The sequence below is a fragment of the Eschrichtius robustus genome, chromosome 8, assembly GCF_028021215.1.
Source record: "Eschrichtius robustus isolate mEscRob2 chromosome 8, mEscRob2.pri, whole genome shotgun sequence".
Taxonomy (NCBI): Eukaryota; Metazoa; Chordata; class Mammalia; order Artiodactyla; family Eschrichtiidae; genus Eschrichtius; species Eschrichtius robustus.
Window position 1 is genome coordinate 12758495 of NC_090831.1, and position 25449 is coordinate 12783943.

General features: G+C 43.4%; 1 protein-coding gene across 22 annotated transcripts in view; it reads left to right on the plus strand.

Moving 5' to 3' along the window:
• Window positions 1–25449, plus strand: part of LOC137768757 (uncharacterized) — a 99534-nt gene that overhangs the window by 67196 nt on the left and 6889 nt on the right. For 7 of the 22 annotated variants that reach the window (XR_011074801.1, XR_011074799.1, XR_011074798.1 and 4 more), the window contains 5 exons: window positions 7756–7856; window positions 13035–13629; window positions 14047–14258; window positions 15540–15741; window positions 20497–20581. Coding sequence is in view for 1 of the 22 variants with exons in the window: in XM_068550338.1 (XP_068406439.1) it covers window positions 4220–4243 (24 nt within the window). In the remaining 21 variants the exon portion in view is untranslated. Of the gene's footprint in view, window positions 1–4219; window positions 4602–6295; window positions 6454–7755; window positions 7857–13034; window positions 13630–14046; window positions 14259–15536; window positions 15742–15835; window positions 17558–20496; window positions 20582–21618; window positions 21706–25449 lie in introns of those variants that run through there. The other 15 variants (XR_011074785.1, XR_011074780.1, XR_011074779.1 and 12 more) reach the window with 8 other exon arrangements.

The window sequence follows — 25449 nt, forward strand, 5'->3', positions numbered from 1 at the left end:
AGATATTGGGCCAGGCATTGTAGGTACAATCCTACTGTCTAGGAGCTGAGAGTTTAAGGAGGAGATATCATCAAATAATTTTAAAATTACATGGGAAGTTATGAGCAGAGTGAGAAAGGATATTTGGTCCCAAGTGATGCATGTGAGTAGAACTTCTAGAACATACAACCTTACGCAATCCTTGAGAAGTGAATGTCAGTGAAGCAAGTTAGGGATGCCCAGGAAGTGGACAAAGCAAGGGCCAGGTGAGAGATGGTGGGACCAGGACTGGACCAGTGCCATTGTGGTGAAGGTTGGTGTGAATGAGCAGAGTCAAATCATCAGAACTTCAGGACCGATTGGATGTGTGGCTTGAGTGGGAGAGAGTAGACTCTAAATTTAAAAAGTCAAGCGCCGGGAGAATGTTGCTCTCAGGACATGGATTTTGAAATGGGTGGAGACAGGCAGTCTAAGATAAAGGCTATGAACCACATGAGGGTTAGGGGTGCCAGCTTTTAATGGGGTACCAGCTGTGCAGCTCAGGATGGTGCAGCCCTGAGTGGTTAAGCTGGAGGGGGCGTCTGCAGAGAATGAGGTGGCAAGCTAGGTGCCTGTGTCCTTCACCTTGATTCTGTACTTGACTCATCGCATTGACAGTTGGGATTAGTATTTTCCTAATTCAATTGTTTTTGTAAGTCCCCATTGGTCGGATGATTGCTTACAGGTGGCTATAAACTGAGAAATGATGGAGCGTGGCTTAGCCTCCCCTTTCTCCTTCCCTCAGCAAACCAGAGGCCTGGAAAATCTTGGGGTTGCCTTGTGAAAGGAAATGCACTCTAAACGAGGAGCTGAAGGAAGGTGGAACATTTAAATTAACCTCCAGTAGAAACCCCAGCCTACTTGTTATGGTCATTCTTGGCACCAAAGGCCTCCCATATTGGCTCAAATCCAGTAACACAAAAATGGTAAAGTTGCAGGACAGAAAGTTGGCATGGACCCTGTGGTGATTTCCCTGTCCCACTGACTCCCCTGCCTTGGAATTCTGTCTAGACTTGGCTTCAAGGCACATTCCTTCAGCTTTCAGTAGGCAGAGGTGTCCGGCTCTTGCAATGTGTACATGATTTTAAAAGAACTAAGAACAGGCTCTCAACCATTGCTTTCTTTTTTTTTTTTTTTTTCAACCACTGCTTTCTAAAGGTCAAATCTCACTGCTCCAAGTGTGAGCGGCAAACACAAATATATTCCAGATCACACAGCCCACAGGTGCAGAAGTGGAGTGCTGCAAATTTCACATGCAGACTGGCGGGGTCCTTTCTTTGAGTCTCCAGATGCACAGGGAATGTTTTATGTACAGGAAGACAGAGGCTACACAGGGACAGCTGGGCTTTGGAGAAAAAAAGTACGGACATGTAGTTAACTCTACCACAAATCCCCATATTCAAGCCACCAAGATAGGAGGGAGAAAGGAAGCATGCAGGGGGATTTCATCCACACATTTGTTCCAAAAATGTGGAGTGTTTACTATATGTCAGACATTTTCCAAAGATATTTTCCTGCCTGTGACAAAATTGCTCACACTAGAGAAATGTGTTTCTTGCCACTTAGAAATCACTATGCAATTCAGGGAGTTAGAAGATCGGCATACCGTTTGCCTTTGATTTATGACATCACCAGGAAAGTGATTTTATGACTTTCCTTTTATCTAACTAAGCTAGTCACTTTTCGCAAATGCCCTGGAGAGAAACATACCCTGAGAAGTGGGTTTCACAAAGGAAGCAACCTGCCTGAAGGAGGTTGGGAAATGTTTAACTGAAGTGCAATTACTGGTCTCTCTTGTTCTCGATGAATAATTGCCAGGAGGCTCTTGCCATGGACAGCCATTGGTCTTCAAATTCTCCACAAATAGAAATGCAAACCATTTTATGTGATGGTTACAGTAATGATGATGATGATGATGATGATGATGGTAGAATAGGCTAAGGAAAATACTGAAGGAGGTAAGAAGAGTGAGAAAAAAGCACAAAATTCTAAAACAATAAGGTGAGGGCAATGTTCATGGACATTGATACCAGGGTATCATTCATTCAGAGATATTTATTGGGCACCTATTATTTTCAGGTCATGCTAGGTGGTGGGGATATAATAATAAACAAAGAAATCAGACTTTCATGGAACTTGCATTATAGTGATGGAAGAGAGAAAACAGAAACAAAACAAAACATAGGATGCCAAATGCTGAGATAGAGGAAGAGGTACGGGGGAGGCCATGTGTGTACATGTCTTGGGGTGGGTGTTAATTTGCTTAATGGTGTTGGAGAAAGAGACTCCTAGAAGATAACATTTTGACTGATTCCAATGGCTAAAGGGAAGAGTCATTCTTTGGGCAAACAGAGCTGATTCTTTGACTTCCTCAGCATTTCTTTTCCTAGCCTTGGAGCTGAGCTGGTGTACCCTTCACATTCAGTATCCTCAGTTTCATAGGGAACATCTTTTGATTGTGGGAGCGGGTGGACTGAGACACAGGGAGAATTTACAACCAGTGCCTACCTTCTGTGCTCTCCTCCGGCCACGTCCCAGATCTCCTGCTCTGTATGCTACATAGTTCCTGAGCTATTCCCTGCTTCTTCCAAAAATGTCAAGAAACCTATCCAGAGCTTGTGTACCAATCTCTTCAAAATAAGGCCATGGCGTTTGTTAATTCAGGTCAAGGAGCTGGAAAAGAATAATGGTAGGAAGCTGGCAGGCTTCCAGAGTGGGTGTAACTCTTTGGGAGAAGTGGGCCGTGAATACTTTCTTTGTTCTTTTCCCTCCTTACATTGGATTGGGGGGTGGTATTTTCATTTTTAGTATGAATGATATGGAAGAAACTGGACTCCATCCTCTTACTTGAATGTGCCTTGTTAAAGTGGGTAGATGTCTTTACCTTTAAGCTAAATGCACCCTGCACACAATTTGGAGTCTGGCCTTGGCTGTCCCTGTCCTGATTAGCAGTCCAACCTTGGGGGCAGGAGTGACCACACCATGTGAAAAAGGATGGTACACGACAGATTTCCTGAGCAGCTTACACACCTTTCTCTCTGCTTTGCCCCTTCCTCGGGTATATTTAGGTCCCACCTAGTAAGATTTTAGAGTCTAGGACATAATTCTATAGTCAGGCAATTGGGTAGCTAAGCTGCTTTAGAGCCCTTGTCTCAATAATCCTTTATAATTGTGTAATGTTTTATTTGTTTGTCAAAGTTCTCTCCTATTTTCTCACTTGTTCTTCACAGTAGGGTTGTTAGAAGGCTTGTGCTATTTGAAAATCTGTTTTACAGATGAAAACTCTGGTCTCAGGGAAGCTGGGTTGCTAGTCCAAGGACATGAGAAGGTCATTTGGGAGCCCTGAGTGACATATAGCTCTTCCGACTCTCAATCTGTTGGTCTTCAACTGCATCTTAAATGTGCAGAACCCTGGGATTGGATCTCGGCCACAGGTGGAAATCCTTGCCAGTGGGAAACAAGTCACCTTCTTACCTACCTTCTACCCGGGGAGTGATTTGATCTCCCTGTACTCATGAAGGAAACTGCAGATGAAGCTGTTTCCTGTACAGTGAGATGTGAACATCCAACGATAGTGACAACTGGTGACACCGAGAGCCTCTCGTTTCCCACCTCTCCTCCCCAGAAACCCTCCACCCAGGGCTTGGCCACGATTCCGCCAACGCTTTCTGACTCAGGAGCTCGGCTCCACTGGCGAAGGAGTTTCCAGTGAAGCTACACAGGATAAGCAGAGGCGATGAGGCATCCCCTTCACCTGCCATGATGAAGCTTTGTCCTCTATGCAGTGAGCAAACATAGCACACAGAATACTGAACACATCCAGGAGTGCCATGTCGTGGGTGGCAGGGAGGGCTTCTAGGGAGCGAAAATAAGGGTGATGAGGTCCAGCTTCATTCGTGACCTAGAACCTGACTACCCAAGTGCTCCATAAAACCAGCAGATAAGCATCAACCAGGAGGTGGGGACTAGAAATGCAGAAACTCAGGCTTCTTCTGCAACCTCTGGAATTGGAACCTGCGTTTTACCAAGATCCCCAAGCCCCGACTCCTCATCCTGTCCCCTCTGTCCCCCGCACTTTCTCTCTCTCCCCTCGCTCCTCTGTTATCTTGGTGTCTGTCCGTCTAACTCACAACACTTTTGCTCTGGGATATACTTCTGGAATTCTTGCAACTTGTAGATGTTTTCTTTCCCCTCTTTACAGACAGAGAGCGCTTCACTAGGGTAAAACTGCCAGTAAGGGGCTTCCCTGGTGGTACAGTGGTTAAGAACCCGCCTGCCGATGCAGGAGACACGGGTTCGAGCCCTGACCCGGGAAGATCCCACATGCCGCGGAGCAACTAAGCCCGTGCGCCACAACTACTGAGCCTGTGCTCTAGAGCCCGTGAGCCACAACTACTGAAGCCCGTGCGCCTAGAGCCCGTGCTCCGCAACAAGAGAAGCCACCGCAATGAGAAGCCTGCGCACCACAATGAAGAGCAGCCCCCGCTCGCTGCAACTAGAGAAAAGCCCGCGCACAGCAACAAAGACCCAATGCAGCCGTACATACGTACATACATACATAAATAAATTTGGGAAAAAAAAAAAAAAAACTGCCAGTAAGCGTGACTGTGCCTTTGTCTGGTTCACTGCAGAGCCAAATCTCCTCCCTCAATGACCAGAACTCTTCCATACAAGGCCTCTCTGGCCCACTCTTTCCAGGGAAGCCTTTTCAGAACAAGGGAAAAGCAGTTTCTTCAACTGTAAAAATATCTACTTCACAGGGTTGTGGTAATGACTAGAGATTCTACACATGGAACATCTAGCCCAGTGCCTGAAGAAAACAGATGTCCTCAGTAACTGACGTATTATTGCAGTGGAGATAGGGGAATGTAAATCATATCCGGGGTGGGCTTTTGCCATAAAGCTACACAACATCCAAATCTTCTTAGTATTTTGGCGGAACCATGGGGGAGAAGAGCAAGGCTCACCTTCCACTATGGAGGTTCTAAGGGAGGGTCCCCCTGTGTATGTGAGGGGAGGAGAGGGGGCAGTGGACAGGCGGTAGAACTCAACCAATCAGAACCTCTGCCTGGGGCTCTGAATCTGGAAGTGACCGGCCGCAGGGGCACAGCCCAGCACCCATCCCGTCGGCCCACAGGAGGAAGCTTTCCTCCATCAGGTCAGGGCTCCCCCTCCGCGGTCACAACATGGCTGAGGGAACTTCAAACTTCACCACTTCAAACACCATCCAAAGAAAGAAAGGCCCTTCTGATATCCGCTTGTCCTGGGATCCGTTATCACTCATTGGCCCAGATTGTTTCGTTCCCATTATTATACTGATCACAGGGCTGAAGGTGGAAGCACTGACAGATATAAACCACTTAGGGCGCACTCCTAGGCCTGCCAGTGGGGTCTTTCCACCTAATCTCATGGCTCGACAAGAGGAAATAAATCCCCCCTCACCCTCACCCCCGACCCCAAATCAATAAGGATACAAAAGGTGAAGTGAGAATATAAGCTGAGGAGGAAACCAAAAAACCTCTACAAAAATTAAAACTGTGCTAAAAATATTTTTATGGACAAGGTCGTATATTAACTGGAAAAAAAAAAATCAAGTCGTAAAAACAGGATTTTCAGCATTCTTCTGTTTCTTTAATTATCTATCTATAAAACAGGATAAATAAAAGAATGCTATGGGAGCATAGCATTATGGGAGATTTTTATTTTATTCTTGATGCTTATCTCAATCTTTTACTTTTTTTCTCTATAATAAACATATTTTTAAACACGTACTTTCTTTAGCATCATTATTATCTTCAACATCAGTATCCACATTTTAGGACCCATCCAGTTCTACAGTATTGTATAAAATTAGTTTTGGGGTTTTTTTTGGTATCATTTTACTTTTTTTTGCCTTTTAAAAAAAATTTTATTGGAGTGTAATTGATTTACAATGTGCTAGTTTCTGCTGTACAGCAAAGTGAACCAGTTATACATACAGCTGTACATATTTCCACTCTTTTTAAGATTCTTTTCCCATATAGGCCATTACAGAGTACTGAGTAGAGTTCCCTGTGCTATACAATAGGTTCTTATTAGTTATCTATTTTATATATAGTAGTGTGTATATGTCAATCCCAATCTCCCAATTTATCCCTCCCCCGCTCTTACCCCCGTAACCATAGTTTGTTTTCTATATCTGTAACTCTATTTCTGTTTTGGGGCATATACTGGGAGAAAACCATAATTCAAAAAGATACATGCACCCCAATATTCATTGTAGCATTATTTACAATAGCCAGGACATGGAAGCAACCTAAATGTCCATCAACAGAGGAATGGATAAAGAAGATGTCGTGCATGTATACAATGGAACATTACTCAGCCATAAAAAAGAATGGAATAATGCCATTTGCAGCAACATGGATGGACCTAGAGATTATCATACTGACTGAAGTAAGTCAGACAGAGAAAGACAAATAGCATATGATATCGCTTATACATGGAATCTAAAAAAAGGGTACAAATAAAATCAGTTTTGTTGAAACATCTCTTTGTGATGTTATTTTCTCAGTAGCTTAGTCCCTTCTACAAAAGATGCCTTCAAGGAAAGCACATCTTCTTTTAGAAAAACGAACCCCAGAACCTGTTAGCCCTAGAAGGAGAATCTTCTACATGGGGGAGGGGTGATGAGGCAATTAAGTCTGCCTTCCTTTCCCTGGGATTTGCCCTCCCGTAAGGCCTCATCCCCACCTACCATGTCCACGGTGCTCTTAGACTTTAACACTTCTGCTCACGTTCAAACTGAACAACTTCTCATAGTTGCCTCTTTGCATAGCTGAAAACATGCTGGAAATTTTACAAAGAAAATAAAAGAATTTACCAATGAATGACGAAAAAATGAATAAACCCAAAACACCATGATTCTATTACACATACCCAGCTCTTTAGGGAGTAGAGATGGAGCTCACACAAGTTAAACCATCTAGAACAAGAGGATGGCATCCTACTCCCTGGATCCACCCCAGCTTTCTCCAAGCCTCCTTTTCTGTTCTTGAGAGGGAGAGAGAGAGAGAAGTTTCAAAGTGTTTCAATTAACCTCTCAGTTATAAGAATGGCTTCCACATAGGCCTCAGAACATCAACAAAAGTATTTATTTTATTTCTATTGGCTCCTCTGAGGGGATAATAAATAAAATGTAGAATCATGGTTCCTGCTCTAAGAAGCTTACCATTTCCAGTGGGAATATCCAACAAATGCCTGTAATTCTCGTTGGAGCCCCAAGAAGGAAGTATGGAAATGTTCTCCATTTATCACTGGGCTCATGGTTGGACGGTCTGTCTCCTGATCACTGCTTCCTCGACTCATACCTGGCCCTTACAAACCAGGTGTAGTGGCATCTCTTCCACGAAGCCTTCTCTGATCCCCTGCTCCAAAATCATAGGATTCCTTTTCTTCTGAACTCCCCACATATACTGCGCTTTTCTTGGGAGACATTTCACAGTTTAATAAAACGATTCCTCACTGGGGGAAAGAATGGGGGGGACACACCCTCTGAGAAGCATAAAATCATAGTGACAAGAACAATAAATGCCCTGTATTGAGAACTTGTAACCTGGAATAATATAATAAGCCTTTTCACAGTATCTCACTTAGTGATAACATCATATATGCTTCAAAATGATTATGTAACTCATCCAAATCACACAGAGAGAAGGTCTCATGTTTTAACTCCCGTCTGTTTTATTTATTCCAAAGGCCCTGCTTTGAATCACCAATTCCTCCTGAGAGTTTTCAAACGCCTCCCCAGACCTCCTCTCCTTCCACCCCTCCAGCCTAGGCTGTGGCCAGCACGTCAGGTCCGTACACTCTTTGTCAACCAGTGGGTCCCCGGGCTTGGTGGCAGGGGGCTGCCTTCTGTTCAGATGCTGAGCTGAAACAAGACTGAAGACCATGTAAATTTAGATCCTATTCATCTGCCTTGTCCCTCCTGCTGGGTTTGTACCCCTGCAGGGAAGAACCTTTTTTCATCTATCTGCCACCTTCCACATACACCAGCCCTGTGGAGTCTAGAACAAGGTCTCACTCCTATCATTTCTGTATGAGTTTTTTAACTAACATTTTTGAGTATGGGAAAGAACACAGAATAAACAGATTATGGAAGTGAAAATAATGTCAAGTGCATGTGATAACGTTTACCAGGGAAAGAGAGGCTTCCTGGAGGAGGTGATATTTTTCATTTCTTTTGCCTGGGAGGATCCTGACTTAGGAGAGATGAAGATGAATGGCAGCCTAGTTGGGGAGGATTGCATAATGGTCTGATGTAAAACATTTCTCGATGTTGATGAGAAATGACGGTGCTGATAGAGTTCCTGTGACCATAGAACAGATGAGCAAGAACGTTTAATTCTGGGAATTTCTGTTTTCCATCCCAGGGATTATTCCTTGGGCCATTATCGCTTCAGTGGATGAAGGTACTGGCTAAAAATAGGCTACTAATGTTTTCCTTAGAATTACAGCACACGTCAGAAGAGACTAATGACCCAACGCTGCACTGTTTTCTTTTCATTTCAGTTGGCCTCAAACAAATAAACCCGATAAATATTATCAGAGTCACATATGCTCATTAAGGGTTATAGTCAGTGGCTATGTTTGTTTTACTGTGTAATAGATGATGAAACCATGGTGATGAGTGGAGTAAGCTGGGATGGTTTTCATATTTTCCCATCTTAACACTGGAGACTGGCTCATTGTTTTTTTCACTGGCTTGTATTAGAAATAGAACAGCTTACTAAAACACTTATTCATTTTGACATGTCTTAAAGCAGTCCACACTCACATCTTCCAATCTACTTCAATGATACATGATAGGTGTTTGAAAGTGGTCCTTAAATATAGCGTTGAATGGGAAATAAGTACTTTCAGGGGGTGGACAACCAGTGTAAAAGCTTTCAGTTAAGAATTAGCATTCTTTAATAGCTTATTAATTATCCATAACCGAGGATTTTGTTGTTAATCATTTTATGGGTTAGAGAACAAAATTTGGCTCATGCTATATAAAATTTATGTTCTAAAAAGTCAAGATACACTGTACTGGCTTACTGTCCTTTTTCATTTTTTTTAAAGATTTCAGGCCAGTAAAAGAAAATAAGCACTGCAATTATTTCCTAATGAAAATACTACACATTTTCCTATCAGATCCTTACGGCCTTCATATTTTTAAGGAGACTGTGAAAAACGATGTCTTCTCCTTCCTCCAGAAATTCTTTCCAAAATGGTAAAATTGTACCTGTAATCTGGCTGTCTGTAAAGTCTCCTGTCCCCTTCTTGCTCTAATTCATTCTTCTGTCAACAGAGTGGTCTTTCTAAAATACAATCTGATCACATCCCTCTCCAGGTGAAAACCTTCAGTGGTTCACTATTAACGTAATCCAAGCCCTTTGCAGGACATATATGACTATTCATATCATTGCCTCTTTTAGCTCCTTTTAAAATTCTCCTTTCACTCTGTTATTACTCCCTTCCTATGTAATTCACAGTCATCCTGAACTCTGTATGTCCTAAAACTTGCAAACTTTTGCCCTTCAGCCTACAAATAACCTCCCACTTAATGTTCCGGTTAAATTGTTTTCATTACAGCTCCACTCAAATGCAACTTCTATGATTTTTTTTTTTTCACCTTTACCCCCAAACATCTAGTCATTCCCTTCTCTGTGCTCCTCTAATACATCCTTCAGGCATTCATAACATATTTCCATCACCCTGCATTTTCATTATGTTTTCATGTCTACTTTCCCCCAGCCACACCTCTACACCCCCTGCTGAGGATTTTGTCTTTTTTGTAAGTAAAAGCTCAACACTGATACAATTGCTGGCCCCAAGCAGGTCCTCCATAAATGTCCATTTACAGCACAATGAAATGAATGAATCACAAACCGCCCCCTCATGAGGAAGGAACACACCCAGAGCATATGCCTTTTAATGCCCTGATGCTAGTTGCTGTTCCAGACAGGAGTTCCAGACCAAAGCCAGAGACACGGTTCTGAAAAGTGTCCAGGGAGCTTTAGATTCTAGTTAAAACCACGTGTGGCCGAGAGAGCATCAGGGGTGATTACTTGAATGACGCCCACCTCCCAACTTTGTCCCCATTAAAGTGGCGTGAACACACACACTGTCTTCTTTGAAAAAGTTCCTTTGAGTCTCTGCTGAGAAGTATCCATTTAGAAGAAGAAAGGGTGCTTAGCATATCACCAGCCAGACAGCAGGGACTGTATATGTTCAGCAGCCACTTCCACGGGGATTCAGGCCTGTGGTTAATTTCCAAACAGATTTCAGGGACCTGATTTGGGAGGTGAGGTACGATCTTCTGGGGAAGGCTGCATAAGCCCAGAGAAAATGGTGTCACGCTTGACACTGATAAGGGTTCCACCAACATCATCCATATCTTCTCTGCAGTTATACACTCAATGCCATTTTAAAACGGTAACTATCAGAATATAGTTATAGAAACACAGAATGACACAGATGAAAGCCTTAGAGATAAATGTGTCAATACCCTTTATTATTCAGATGTGGACATAATAGTTTAGAAACAAGTTCTATCTGCATAAACTACTTGGGATATGGAGAAAAAATTTAGGTGAAAATAATACATAGAGGCGACAATTTGATGGAGTGGGCAGGCCACAAGTTCTGGGGTCAGATCATCCTGGGTTCATCTCTTACCACCCGTCTGGCCATAGGCAAGTTACTTAACCTCTTCAAGCCTCAGTGTCTTCAACTGTAAAAAGTACATCCTGCTATTTACTTCACAGGGTTGTGGTAATGACTAGAGATTCTACACATGGAACATCTAGCCCAGTGCCTGAAAAAAACAGATGTCCTCAATAACTGACGGATTACTGCAGTGGAGATAGGGGAATGTGTATCATATCTGGGGTGGACTTTTGCCATAAAGCTACACAACATCCAAATCTTCTTAGTATTTTGGAGGAACCATGGGGGAGAAGAGCAAGGCTCACCTTCCACTCTGGAGGTTCTAAGGGAGGGTCCCTGTGTGGGGGGGAGGGGGAGGAGAGGGGGCAGTGGACACGTGGTAGAGCTCAACCAATCAGAACCTCTGCCTGGGGCTCTGAATCTGGAAGTGACCGGCCGCAGGGGCACCGCCCAGCACCCTCACCAGTCTCCTGCCCTGACCGCATCCTGTAGGAGGACCGGCTATCCGGACCCCTTTGGTTCCTACCTATGCTCTGAGTCTGACATTTCCGGGAGCTCTCTGATCTCCTCCAGCAAATTCCTCATTTGTTTAGGTTAAATCAACTTGATTTCTATTTCTGACTAGTAAGACTCTCACTATCGATACAATTCCGATAGAGGCAGACTGATTCTTACCAATCTATTTACCGCCTGCTGTTAACACACTTGGCACTATATCATTTCCTCAGTTATAACCACGGCTTAATTTTCTGTGTTCACGGAGGAAGAGTAGTCTACAAAAATGAGAAATTGGGAGATTAGGATTGACATATACACTCTACTATATATAAAATAGATAACTAATAAGGACCTACTATATAGCACAGGGAACTCTGCTCAATATTCTGTAATGACCTATATGGGAAAAGAATATAAAAAAGAGTGGATATATGTACAGGTATATGTAAAGCTGGTTCACTTTGGTGTACAGCAGAAACTAACACAACATTGTAAATCACCTACACTCCAATAAAAATTAATTTAAAAAATGAGAAACTGTGAATGAACCACAAAGTTTACTTTGAGTCACAAAATGAAGTCATTATATATACAAACATAGGCTGAGAGCATCTCTGTATACTCTGAATTCAAGGGTCTGATCGAAATGGCAGTGGGAGTAGGAAAGGAGAAGCCCAAAATATCCAGTCTCACTGAGTGAGAGCCAGTTACAAAAGAAATGGTCATCTAGCGCAGACATCACTTTGCGCTAAGTAACCAGTGATTCTCCAATGTTTTTAAGTTGGAGGAAAATATATGACAGATGTGTTGGCGCTAGAAACAATAAAAACAGCTCCTTAAATCGCCAAGAAGGGGGGGGGGGGCGGGTGAGAAGGTAACACAATACAGGATAAATCAGGAGGGAGTGGGCAGGACTGCCTGTTATGGTTGAGGGTAGCAAGGGGATGATGCGGTCGGTAGCAGTAAACAAGCTTGGGGGGGGGAGGAAGTCTTGGACCACAAGCATCAACCAAAGCAGAAAAGTGCCCTGAACCCCACCCTGAAGGAAAAAGATATACAACTAGAGGAACACAAGAGGGATAAAATGCTAACAGAAACTCACATGGGACAATAACATTAAAGCACATACAAATAAATTTAATAAAACATAGGGAGGGAAATAATGACTCAGCATCCTGTGCTGAGTTCCCTGGTGGCGGTGGTTCTCAGCATCTAGGGTACATCGGAATGATCTGAGCTAAAAATGCAGATTCCTGGGCCTCTTGCCCAACAGGGGCTGCTATAGTGCTTTTTGTGGGGGGCCTGGGATGTGTATTTTTAACCGGTTCAGAAGTGCTTCTAGTGCAGGTAGCATTACTTGCTCCAATCGCAGATAAGCCCGGAAAGTTTTCTTAGTTTCAATAGGTACAATGTCAGGTTCGTGTTGTCCTGGGGTCGGGGGGCAAGGCTGCCTTTACGTCAGTTTCAGAGATCAGGATTGCCACCCAGCTGCACCCTCACAGGTTGCCACGTGGGTGGGCTTACCCCCCTGATCCCTGGAGGCGACACTGCCTCTCCCGTGGGCTGGAGTGAAGCATCAAACCAAAGAGGATTATTCTTGAGCTTTAAGAGCTAATGAATTTGCCTTGCTAGGTTTTGAACCTGTTTGGGGCCTGTCAGCTACTTCTTCCTTCTAACTTCTCCCTTTTGAAATGGGAATGTCTATCTTCTTCCTGTCCCACCGTTGTATTGTGGATGCATGTAACTTGTCTGGTTTCACAGGTTCACACTGGAAAATAATTTTTTCTTTTTTTTTTTTTTTGGCCTCACCGCACGGCATGTAGGATCTTAGTTCGCTCCCTGACCAGGGATGGAACCTGCGCCCCCTGCATTGGAAGTGCAGAGTCTTAACCACTGGACCGCCAGGGAAGTCCCTGGAGAAGAATTTTGCCTCAAGATGAATTGTGCCTGGAGTCTCACCCGTATCTGGTTTAGGTGACATTTAGGTGAGACCTTGGGCATTAGACTTTAGAGTGGATGCTGGAAGGAGGTAAGACTTTGGGGGCTATTGGGGTGGAAAGAATGTATTTTGCATGTGAAAAGGATGTGATTTTGAGGAGCTGGTGCAGAATATTACAGACGGAATGTTTATGTCCCCCTGAAATTCATGTGTTAAAGTCCTAACACCCAAGGTGATGGTATGTGAAGATGGGGCCTTTGGGAGGTAGTTAGGGTTACATGAGATCATGAGGATGAGGCCCTTATGGTGGGATTAGTGACCTTGTAAGAAGAGACACCAGAGCACTAGTTCTCTCCCTCTCTCCCTCTCTCTCTCTGTCTCTCTCTGTCTCTTCCATGTGAGGACACAATGAGAAAACAGCCATCTACAAGCCAGGAAGAAGACCTTCACCAGAACCTGTCCATCTTGATCTCAGAACTGTGAGAAATAAATTTCTGTTGTTTACCATAAATTGCTATCCAGTCTATGGTATTTTCATATGGCAGCTCAAGCAGACTAAGACACAGACCTAGGAAATGGTTGAGTTGGGATTTGAACCCAGAAGTCTGATTTGAGGACTTTTACCTCGACCAACGACACGACACTTTCAATAACCCTTTTTGCCAAAAGATATCTAGGAAGCAAGCCTTATCTTTTCTTAGAGTATGTTTCAGTCTCCAACATTTCCTTTATACCAAGGGACAGAGAAAAGTGTGACTTGATTGAAGGATCCAGGTGCTAGGATTTATTCTTCCTTCTGTAGCTAAGTGGCGGGACAGAAACTCCCCCACCTTTCCCCTCATGAAGCTGTGTAGACAGGCCACCAAGGGAAGGAGCAACTGAATCTCTCACTACAGGACTTGACCATGTCAGCAACACCTGTGCTGAAATGAAGTTTCACCAGAGGCAGCCTGGCCCACAAGGGGACCGCATAGCTGCCGTGAATCCAGGAGGGCCCGTGGATGACGCATACTCCAAGCAACTCATCAGACCACCGTGCACTGACCTTCTGTGGTCTGCTAAGTAGGGAACACTTGGAGAAAACACAAATACATATTTATGTATAAAGGTAAAGCATTTTGCAACAGCATTCCTGGTCTTTAGATTAACAAGTACAATATATCAGGTTCACAGGTATTTGGGGGTCAGATTTGCATCTTGGTAAAGAGTTGGTGCATGGTTATAGGGTGGTGTGATGAACATCTTGGAAGATGTTCACTGAGTATTTATTGAGTGAATGAATGAGATGAAAGCCTCTGTGACAAGAGCTGAGCCATCCCTGTCCGTGCCAGGATGTGGCAGTCCCCTGACAGGAGTCAAAGGAGCCTGGAGAGTGGGCACTGACTGCCTTGCCCCCTGGCCGACCTCTCGGTGACACTTGGGCTGGGCGGCAAAGAGAAAGGTGTTGCCGCCAATCAGGGCCACGGCGTGCATCCACGTGCAGTGCAGGGGTGCACCTGGGGGCTGAGGACCAGCCTGCGTGCCACGTGCCGGCCGTGTGCCCTGGCTCAGCTGCCTCAGTCCGAAGAGGGATGCTTTCTAGTCGGTCTGCCAAGAGCTGGGAGCCTTTGGTAATTCACACAAAGACACAGTAGGGCCATCCAGGACCCTGTCAATAACCCAGGGGAGTGCAGACCAGCAAGCCAGTGGGGAGCAGAAAGAACTTGAGTCTCAGGATGGCTGAGGTTTAAGGGTCAAGTGGCCGGCCCATCAGGCTGCAGAGTTAGCCTTTAGCGCACAGAAGGACAGCAGCCAGATCCAACATTAAAACTTCCCACAGGGGCAGGAGTTGGTGGCACTGAGTAGGAGTTCACTGGTCACTTTAATGCACTCTGGCCCTACATAATTTGGAGAGAAAAGCAAACACCAAGGGAACCACAGAAACAAGACAAAGGAGAGTAACCTTGTCTTATTTCTTTATCAAAAACAACATGCCGATTGGAAGGGGTGGTTTCCATTTCTGGTCAGAGTAGCAGCTTCATAAGTTTGGGTCCTCCTCCCCCCTCCCCCATCAACCCTAAGCATCTTGTCACCAAAGCATCCCTCCTTCCTTTATATTCCTTTTCCCATGGGCACAGATGGACCCAGGGAAAATGAGCACATGCAAGTTATGAATTTGCAAAGACTCATGACAGACTTTAAATAATCTACCCCAGGGGAAAACTAAGAGGCTGGAAACATTTGCAAGGACGTTGCCATTCTTTCTAGTAGTAGTGCTGGTCCAGTCCCTGCAACCTCTTAGCTTCATTCTCTGGGAGACAGAGCAGCAGCTCCCTTCTGCAGATGGTCTATTGCGTTTGCTGTTATTAGCGACATTGCAACCTGTTCCCTTTTCTCTCCCTCCCAGCAGCAGCCAGAGTATCGACCAGTCGGCCCTTGAAAGAGGAAAGCTGTTCCAGGCATGAGTCTGCGGTGGGTTGTCTGTACGTCCAGGCCTCTGCCTCGTACTCACTCCATCCTGATGGGGGCAGGAGGTGGAAACATTGCTAGACAGTCTGTTTCTGAAAAGGATCAACCTGCTGCTGAAAGATTTATCGGCGGGGAACTGTGAGGTAGGAGAAGGCCTTTACTTGAGCCAAAATTGGTCATTCAGAGTTCATTCTGTAACCTGATCATTTATTTATATTTTATGCACCTTCTCTCAAGGAGAAGAGGATGCATGTGGGACCATGACCTCATTGAATGTAGCGTGGTCAAGTGACTATCTCACCGGACAGCCTGTTAGAGACTTTTGTGTGCAGCTCCTTGGAACGTTGCTTTAACCCTTTGGGTTCTGTGTGAGCTCCAATGAGCAGGGGAAGATCAGGTTTTGCCTTCTCTACTCACATACACTACAAATGATGACACACAGCTCTTGGTTCCAGCAGACGCATGCTCTAGGCACAGATGTATCTCTCCCCATCCACTCCTGAAAGAGGACATGGCTGGTGAGAAGAGACAGAAGGCCTGGAAACACCGAAGACGGGTTGTGGGAAAGAAGATTCTTTTTGTAAATATTAATGGCCTATGTTCTCGTGAGATCACATTCAGTGACATGAAACATATCAATGGCTGGCAAAGGTAGTCACAACTTGGCACTGTTCTGGAAATCATAACAACACCTTCTCTGTCCACAAAGCTTTAGGCCTGTCAGAGTGTGCTTATTCCATTTCTATCCATGGGTATTTCTAGTCTTACTTCATGCAGGAGATAATGGAAGTCTAAGGAATGAGCTGCCCAAAGTCATTGGCCAGAGCTGGAATGTGAGCTTGTTTTGGGATGCTAAGGCCAGAGCTCTGTTCTTCAAGGTCCCTAAAACCACCTCAGGAGGATACTGAGGGCAAACAGTATCCTCAGGAAGCAATCTTGGAAGAAGCTGCTTGCCGTTCCCATTCACCCCCTCAAGGTTAGGTAGACCCCCTGGCTGGCTCCCTGACTCAGAATGACCCTCCTTCTCTGAGAATAGCCATCAATTCATCGGGTGACCCCCTGCCCCCACCAATGAACCGTCCAACTCTGACCCTCAGCCAGCAGGCCTCCTAATCATGATTGGTTCACATCGGGAGGGACACCTCATCCTGGGTTGGCTATTTAGGTTGGAACAAGGTGACACAGACTTGGGCTTCCATGGAACTTATTTAAGGCTGAGAAGGGAATGCCCATAATCTCTTGTTGCTGAATCTCAGAAGCCACTCTTATCTCCCTGTCTCCAAGTCTCGTTTGGGATTCTCCAAAAGCTTCCTCTTCTTCCTGGAGATTGTGTGGAAGACAGTGGAGGTTGGTTCGGTCAACACACATTCTCAACCAAGTCCTTCCTTGCATTCGTCTTGTTCTTGCATCTAAGGGGAACTATACTGTGGAGTTCTGGCCAAGGAGATGTAGGCACCACTCCCTGGGCTGGATTATGGGATCCAAAATAAAAAGGCAAAGATGTGTCCTTCCTATTTCTGGCTGACTGGGAAGCAGATGTTATGCCTAGAGGGGCAGAAATCATCTGGAAAACAGCTTTTTAAAAAAGCTGCACAGCTGAAAGATCACTGAATCTGGATATCAGCCCTGGAAAGCCTACCGTAGACTTATGACATATATAGAAAGGAAAATACAACTATTAGTTTACTACCTTGTACGTTGGGTATTCTGATATCTGCAAAAAGAAGCAGCTGCTTCTTGAGCTTAGAACTAACAGAACCTTGCAATCCCTTTTAAACATAGCAAACTGACTTAAATGATCTGAATATCGCAACTGTGACATAGGGACCAAGGAAGTCATCCATATGTAGAGATCCAGTGGAACACACTGTGTATTTAAGAAGGATGGCCCCTGAGATGCCTGCTTCTACATTTTCATTCCTTTACAGATTGGAACTCGATGAAGTCATCCTGGTCAGGTTTCTTTAGGCTATTTGAAAAGAAACGTATAAAAAACCTTGGGTAAAAAAGGTTATTGCGAGTATAGAAGAAATGTGGAATGATCTGGAAAATTGACCAGACACTATAGTCAGTTTACATTCCATTTACTGTCCATTCATTCATTCATTCATGGATTTATTCATCTTGCAACTAATGTTTATTGACCACAAATAGTAATGCCAGGTTCACGGATTCACGGTAAATATGATTTATCCCCTTTCAGAAAACTTTAACGTCTAGATCTGAAGGCAGATGATCCAGCAATTACTTCCTAAAAAGTCTGATGAGCATCTGGGTAGTAGGGATCTGCATATGTTTCATAGAAAAATGGAAAAATAGCTCAGCACGGCTAAGAACAAAAACTTCGAGCCCACATCATCACTTTTTTTTTTTTTTTTTTTTTTTGGCTCACCTAGCATTTGTGCTTTCCCAAGAAAAGATTTGAGAGGACTGGTTTGAGACCAGTCTTGGAAGGTGACTGGATCCCCTCCTGCCCAGTCATGGTGGCTGTTTCTGGAGTGTTTACATGACTTTGCCAGGGCTGCTCTGGCTGCCATAACAAAATACCACAGCCTGTGTGGCTTCAACAACAGAAACGTCTTTTTTCACAGTTCTGAACATTAGAAGTCCCAGATCAAGGTCCGGCAGGTTAAAGTTCTGGTGAGAACTCTCTTTCTGATTTGCAGACAGATGCCTTTTTGCTGTGGTCTTACATGGTGGAGAGAGAAAGCACTGGTATCTCTCCTTCTTCTTACAAATGCACCAACCTTGTCAGATTAGGGCCCTACCCCATGACCTCATTTAACCTTTTTCACCTCCTCTCAGGCTCTATCTCCAAATACAGTCACATGGGGAGTTAGGGCTCTAATGTATGAGTATTAGGGGCGGGGGGGGGACAGAAACATTCAGTCCATAACAGTGACTGATTCTTCCTGCCTGGAGAACATTCTTTATGGACATTACCGCAAGATCAGGAAGAACGTTAGGGCCAGTTTTCTTCAAACGTGCCTCTTTAGGTACTATGGACTTTTCCTTCAAACATTTCAATAGGAAAGGATGTGCTTCCCTGGTGGGCGGACACAAATAAACCACCTGGAGGGCACAGTCCTCAGGGTCTCTTCCCTGCAGAGCATCCAGCTTATCCACGTTACGGAGATACCACATCTGGCCAACAGGTATTTCAAATGATGTGTCCTGATGGGCCAGGACGCGCAAGGCAAACCATGGAGAGTCACTGCTGGCCGGGGGGCTGGGTGTAGGGGGTGGATTAAGGAGAGGGGCACCCCGTGGAATACAAAATGTGCCTGAGGATCTACACTTGCGTCTCACACACGTAAATAAAAGCCAGGGCTTCTAAGGTGGTTCTCTAATTGAGGTCAGGGTCAGAGATTCGCATGCTCGCTTAACAGAAGAGGAAACCAAAAAGAAGTGAATACACCGAAGTCATGGGAAGAGTCTGTGATAACAGCCGAGTTTCCCATATGGCCCAGACCACTGCAGCCACTACCAGGACGCATGTACCAGAGTCCTCGCCCAGGGGAGGCTTTGATCCAAGGACAAACCTTCCGTCCTGATGTAACTCTCTGATGGTTCAGTCTTGATTTTAGCAGTGTTAGCTACTGCTCCAGGGTCCTCTCCCAAAGTTTTCCTATATATTAAAGACAACACACCTGGAAAAGGGAGAGCACTTTCAACAGTAAAATTCAGATTGGCATAGACAAAGAGCCCCCAGGGAAGGACAGTAAAAAAAAGTAAGAATTGCATATTTCCACATCTGTTCCCAATGAGATTTATGTCAAATATTTTTATTATTTGACAAAAGCAATCCAAAGAATTACTTTGTTTTTCAGGATGCCTTGAAATGTCATTAAAATTCACCTACAAGCACACAGATACAACATACCACCTGTCTGCAGTGTTAGATCAAATGAGAAAACAGAGCCCTGGGCCTCCTGAATAGGAAGAGACTTGACCTGCTACAGGCAGGGTAGGGTGTGGGGAGGAGAGGCTGTTGCTTATCTTAGCATTTCTGTTCCCACCAACCTGGGGCAAGCAATCTATTTTCAGCTTGACACCAATCAGGAAATGGCCCTGCTAAAATATCCCCCCTGTTAATACAACGAGACATATCCCCGGAAAAGCAGAGAACACCAACATGGGCCTGAGTGCTCAGATGAGAGGAAGTCATTCCTGGGCCAACATGGGAAACACAACAGTCATTTTACAGAACACAATTGAGAAAGCAAACCTGCAAGAGGAAGTTTCTAGAAGGTCATCTGGTAACACTGGTAACAAGTACAGAATGTCTACAGCAGTGCAAACTCTTTGGTTGAGTGATTTCATTCCTCTGTATTTACCCTAAAGATATTTTTCCATCCTTTTTTTTTTTTTTTTTTTTTTTGGGGGGGGTGGTTTGTGCTGAGCAGCTTGCGGGGATCTTAATTCCCTGACCAGGAATTGAACCCGGGCCCTCGGCAGTGAAAGTGCCAAGTCCTAACCACTGGACTGCCAGGGAATTCCCTCCTAAAGATATTTGTAAATGTATAGGAAAGGATGTTTATTGTTCAGAGACAGTCCTTCACAGTTCTCTCGTGCTCCTGCACACCTTGCTGGGTATGCCAAGAATACAACATCCTTACCACTCTTTACCCAGGCCATTTCTCACACTTGCGCTTAAAACAAGTGACCTTGAAGGATGAGGTAATGTCTCCTCCCGGGGCAGAGAGCGGGCTTGCTTACTGCTTACCCAGCAGAAGGCGATTCCCTAAGCTCGATATTCCTCGGCTGTAATGCCAACCCACCCACCGCAAGCACCGCATCCATCCGGGCCCAGGGAACCACTGCTGTGGGGTTCGGGGGCCAGTGGAACCAACGGAACCAATGCCACGCTGATACTCCTGCTGTCTGTTGTGCTGTAGGTAATAAAGTCCCTTGTCTCTGATCCAGGAGTCTTGTGTCATCTGCCAGCATCCACAAGACAGCAACAAGCTTACTTCTGAGCTGGTAAGTAGGGTAAAATCAAATTCCAAACTTGACACTTAAGACACTATTGTTTAGTAAAAAACAATGAAACTAAATGGCTCCGAGGAAAAACTGATCAGGTTAATTATGGTACACATGTACCCAAAGTATGATGCAGGCATTTAAAATGACTTCAAGTTGCGTATTGATTGACACGGAAATAATATAACAATTTATTTTTGAGTGAAAAAAAACACTTGAGGCATCATGCTAGGTGAAATAATCCAGACAGAGAAAATCAAATTCTGCATGGTATCACCTATATGTGGATTCTAAAAAAAAAAAAAAACTCACAGAAACAGAGAGTAGAAAAGTAGTTGCAGGAGCTGGGAGTTGGCGGGAAATAGGGAGAGATTGGTACGAGCGTACAAACTTTCAGCTACAAGATGAATAAGGTCTGAGGATCTAACGTAAAACATGGTGACTATGGTTGACAGCACTGTATCATGTTCTCACAGGCAAAAAAGGATAAATACGTGAGGTGATGGGTGTGGTCATTACCGAGATGGGAGCCCTTGCACAATGTATATGTGTCCCAAATCTCCACAACGTACACTTTAAATATCTTACAATTTTATACGTCAATTATCCCTCAGTAAAGCTGAAATTAAAAAAGACGATCTGCCGCCACTATGAATTATACCATAATTCACCCACAAAGTCTGAGAGTCGGCCCTCAGTCTTGCTGACTCATGGCTACATGGATCCTTTTAAGATCTCTTAGGTGCCTCCCTTCCAGCTCTGGCCCGATCTAGGTCCTCCCAGCATCTTCCTGGAGATTACAATCACCTTTGAACTGGTCTCTGTCTCCATTCCACATCTCCCTAGCCCATCTATAACTCTGCTGCCACATTAATTTTTCTTAAAAAAAAAAAAAAAAAGCCCACAAATCAGAGCATGTCACTTAAAAAAAATTTTTTTTTATTGTGGTAAAAGTCACATAATATAAAACATACTATTTTAACCATATATAACTGTAGAGTTCAGTGCATGTCCCTCTTTTGCTTCAAATACTTCAGGGCCTCCCAACTACTGACAAAGAGTCCCCCGTCATCCGCTCCTGCTGGCCTCACCGAGTTTCTTTGACGTTGTCCCCCTCGCTCGGCCCCCCAGATTCATTCCTTTTGATTCCTTGCCCCTTCTTTATGGAATGCCCCACCCCGACCCTGTTAGGCAAATGCTTATTTCAAGATTCAGCTCCTCCGGGGAAGTGTGTCAGAACTGCCTCCCCAAGTTGAAATCCCACCTCCTTGGAGTGCCAACGAGATCATATGCAAATTCATCAAAACACTTACCAGGGGTTTCCCTGGTGGCGCAGTGGTTAAGAATCCGCCTGCCAGGCTGGCTGAATGGATACAAAAACAAGACCCATATATATGCTGTCTACAAGAGACCCACTTCAGACCTAGAGACACATACAGACTCAAAGTGAGGGGATGGAAAAAGATATTCCATGCAAATGGAAATCAAAAGAAAGCTGGAGTAGCAATTCTCATATCAGACAAAATAGACTTTAAAATAAAGACTATTACAAGAGACAAAGAAGGACACTATATAATGATCAAGGGATCAATCCAAGAGGAAGGTATAACAATTGTAAATATTTATGCACCCAACATAGGAGCACCTCAATACATAAGGCAAATACTAACAGCCATAAAAGGGGAAATCGACAGCAACACAATCATAGTAGGGGACTTTAACACCCCACTCTCACCAATGGACAGATCATCCAAAATGAAAATAAATAAGGAAACACAAGCTTTAAATGATACATTAAACAAGATGGACTTAATTGATATTTATAGGACATTCCACCCAAAAACAACAGAATACACATTTTTCTCAAGTGCTCATGGAACATTCTCCAGGATAGATCACATCTTGGGTCACAAATCAAGCCTTGGTAAATTTAAGAAAATTGAAATCGTATCAAGTATCTTTTCCGACCACAACGCTATGAGACTAGCTATCAATTACAGGAAAAGATCTGTAAAAAATACAAACACATGGAGGCTACACAATACACTACTTAATAACGAAGTGATCACTGAAGAAATCAAAGGGGAAATCAAAAAATACCTAGAAACAAATGACAATGGAGATACGATGACCCAAAACCTATGGGACGCAGCAAAAGCAGTGCTAAGAGGGAAGTTTATAGCAATACAAGCCTACCTCAAGAAACAGGAAACATCTTGAATAAACAACCTAACCTTGCACCTAAAGCAATTAGAGAAAGAAGAACAAAAAAACCCCAAAGCCAGCAGAAGGAAAGAAATTATAAAGATCAGGTCAGAAATAAATGAAAAAGAAATGAAGGAAACAATAGCAAAAATCAATGAAACTAAAAGCTGGTTCTTTGAGAAGATAAACAAAATTGATAAACCATTAGCCAGACTCATCAAGAGAAAAAGGGAGAAGACTCAAATCAATAGAATTAGAAATGAAAAAGGAGAAGTAACCACTGACACTGCAGAAATACAAAAGAACATGAGAGATTACTACAAGCAACTCTATGCCAATAAAATGGACAACCTGGAAGAAATGGACAGATTCTTAGAGATGCACAAACTGCCGAGACTGAACCAGGAAGAAATAGAAAATATGAACAGACCAATCACAAGCACTGAAATTGAAACTGTGATTAAAAACCTTCCAACAAACAAAAGCCCAGGACCAGATGGCTTCACAGGTGAATTCTATCAAACATTTAGAGAAGAGCTAACACCTATCCTTCTCAAACTCTTCCAAAATATTGCAGAGGGAGGAACACTCCCAAACTCATTCTACGAGGCCACCATCACCCTGATACCAAAACCAGACAAAGATGTCACAAAGAAAGAAAACTACAGGCCAATATCACTGATGAACACAGATGCAAAAATCCTCAACAAAATACTAGCAAACAGAATCCAACAGCACATTAAAAGGATCATACACCATGATCAAGTGGGGTTTATCCCAGGAATGCAAGGATTCTTCAATATACACAAATCAATCAATGTGATACACCATGTTAACAAATTGAAGGAGAAAAACCATATGATCATCTCAATAGATGCAGAGAAAGCTTTCGACAAAATTCAACACCCATTTATGATAAAAGCCCTGCAGAAAGTAGGCATAGAGGGAACTTTCCTCAACATAATAAAGGCCATATATGACAAACCCACAGCCAACATCGTCCTCAATGGTGAGAAACTGAAACCATTTCCACTAAGATCAGGAACAACACAAGGTTGCCCACTCTCACCACTATTATTCAACATAGTTTTGGAAGTGTTAGCCACAGCAATCAGAGAAGACAAAGAAATAAAAGGAATCCAAATTGGAAAACAAGAAGTAAAGCTGTCACTATTTGCAGATGACATGATACTATACATAGAGAATCCTAAAGATGCTACCAGAAAACTCCTAGAGCTAATCAATGAATTTGGTAGAGTAGCAGGATACAAAATTAATGCACTGAAATCTCTTGCATTTCTATACACTAATGACGAAAAATCTGAAAGTGAAATTAAGAAAACACTCCCGTTTACCACTGCAACAAAAAGAATAAAATATCTAGGAATAAACCCACCTAAGGAGACAAAAGACCTGTATGCAGAAAATTATAAGACACTGATGAAAGAAATTAAAGATGATACAAATAGATGGAGAGATATACCATGTTCCTGGATTGGAAGAATCAACATTGTGAAAATGACTCTACTACCCAAAGCAATCTACAGGTTCAATGCAATCCCTATCAAACTACCACTGGCATTTTTCACAGAACTAGAACAAAAAATTTCACAATTTGTATGGAAACACAAAAGACCCCGAATAGCCAAAGCAATCTTGAGAACGAAAAATGGAGCTGGGGGAATCAGGCTCCCTGGCTTCAGACTATATTACAAAGCTACAGTAATCAAGACAGTTTGGTACTAGCACAAAAACAGAAATATAGATCAATGGAAGAGGATAGAAAGCCCAGAGATAAACCCACACACGTATGGTCACCTTATCTTTGATAAAGGAGGCAAGAATATACAGTGGAGAAAAGACAGCCTCTTCAATAAGTGGTGCTGGGAAAATTGGACAGGTACATGTAAAAGTATGAAATTAGAACACTCCCTGACACCATGCACAAAAATAAACTCAAAATGGATTAAAGACCTAAGTGTAAGGCCAGACACTATCAAACTCTTAGAGGAAAACATAGGCAGAACACTCTATGACATACATCACAGCAAGATTCTTTTTGACCCAGCTCCCAGAGAAATGGAAATAAGAACACAAATAAACAAATGGGACCTAATGAAACTTAAAAGCTTTTGCACAGCAAAGGAAACCATAAACAAGACCAAAAGACAACCCTCAGAATGGGAGAAAATATTTGCAAACGAAGCAACTGACAAAGGATTAATCTCCAATATTTACAAGCAGCTCATGCAGCTCAATAACAAAAAAACGAACAACCCAATCCAAAAATGGGCAGAAGACCTAAATAGACATTTCTCCAAAGAAGATATACAGATTGCCAACAGACACATGAAAGAATGCTCAACATCATTAATCATTAGAGAAATGCAAACCAAAACTACAATGAGATATCATCTCACACCGGTCAGAATGGCCATCATCAAAAAATCTAGAAACAATAAATGCTGGAGAGGGTGTGGAGGAAAGGGAACACTCTTGCACTGTTGGTGGGAATGTAAATTGATACAGCCACTATGGAGAACACTATGGAGGTTCCTTAAAAAACTAAAAATAGAACTACCATACGACCCAGCAATCCCACTACTGGGCATATACCCTGAGAAAACCATAGTTCAAAAAGAGTCATGTACCAAAATGTTCAT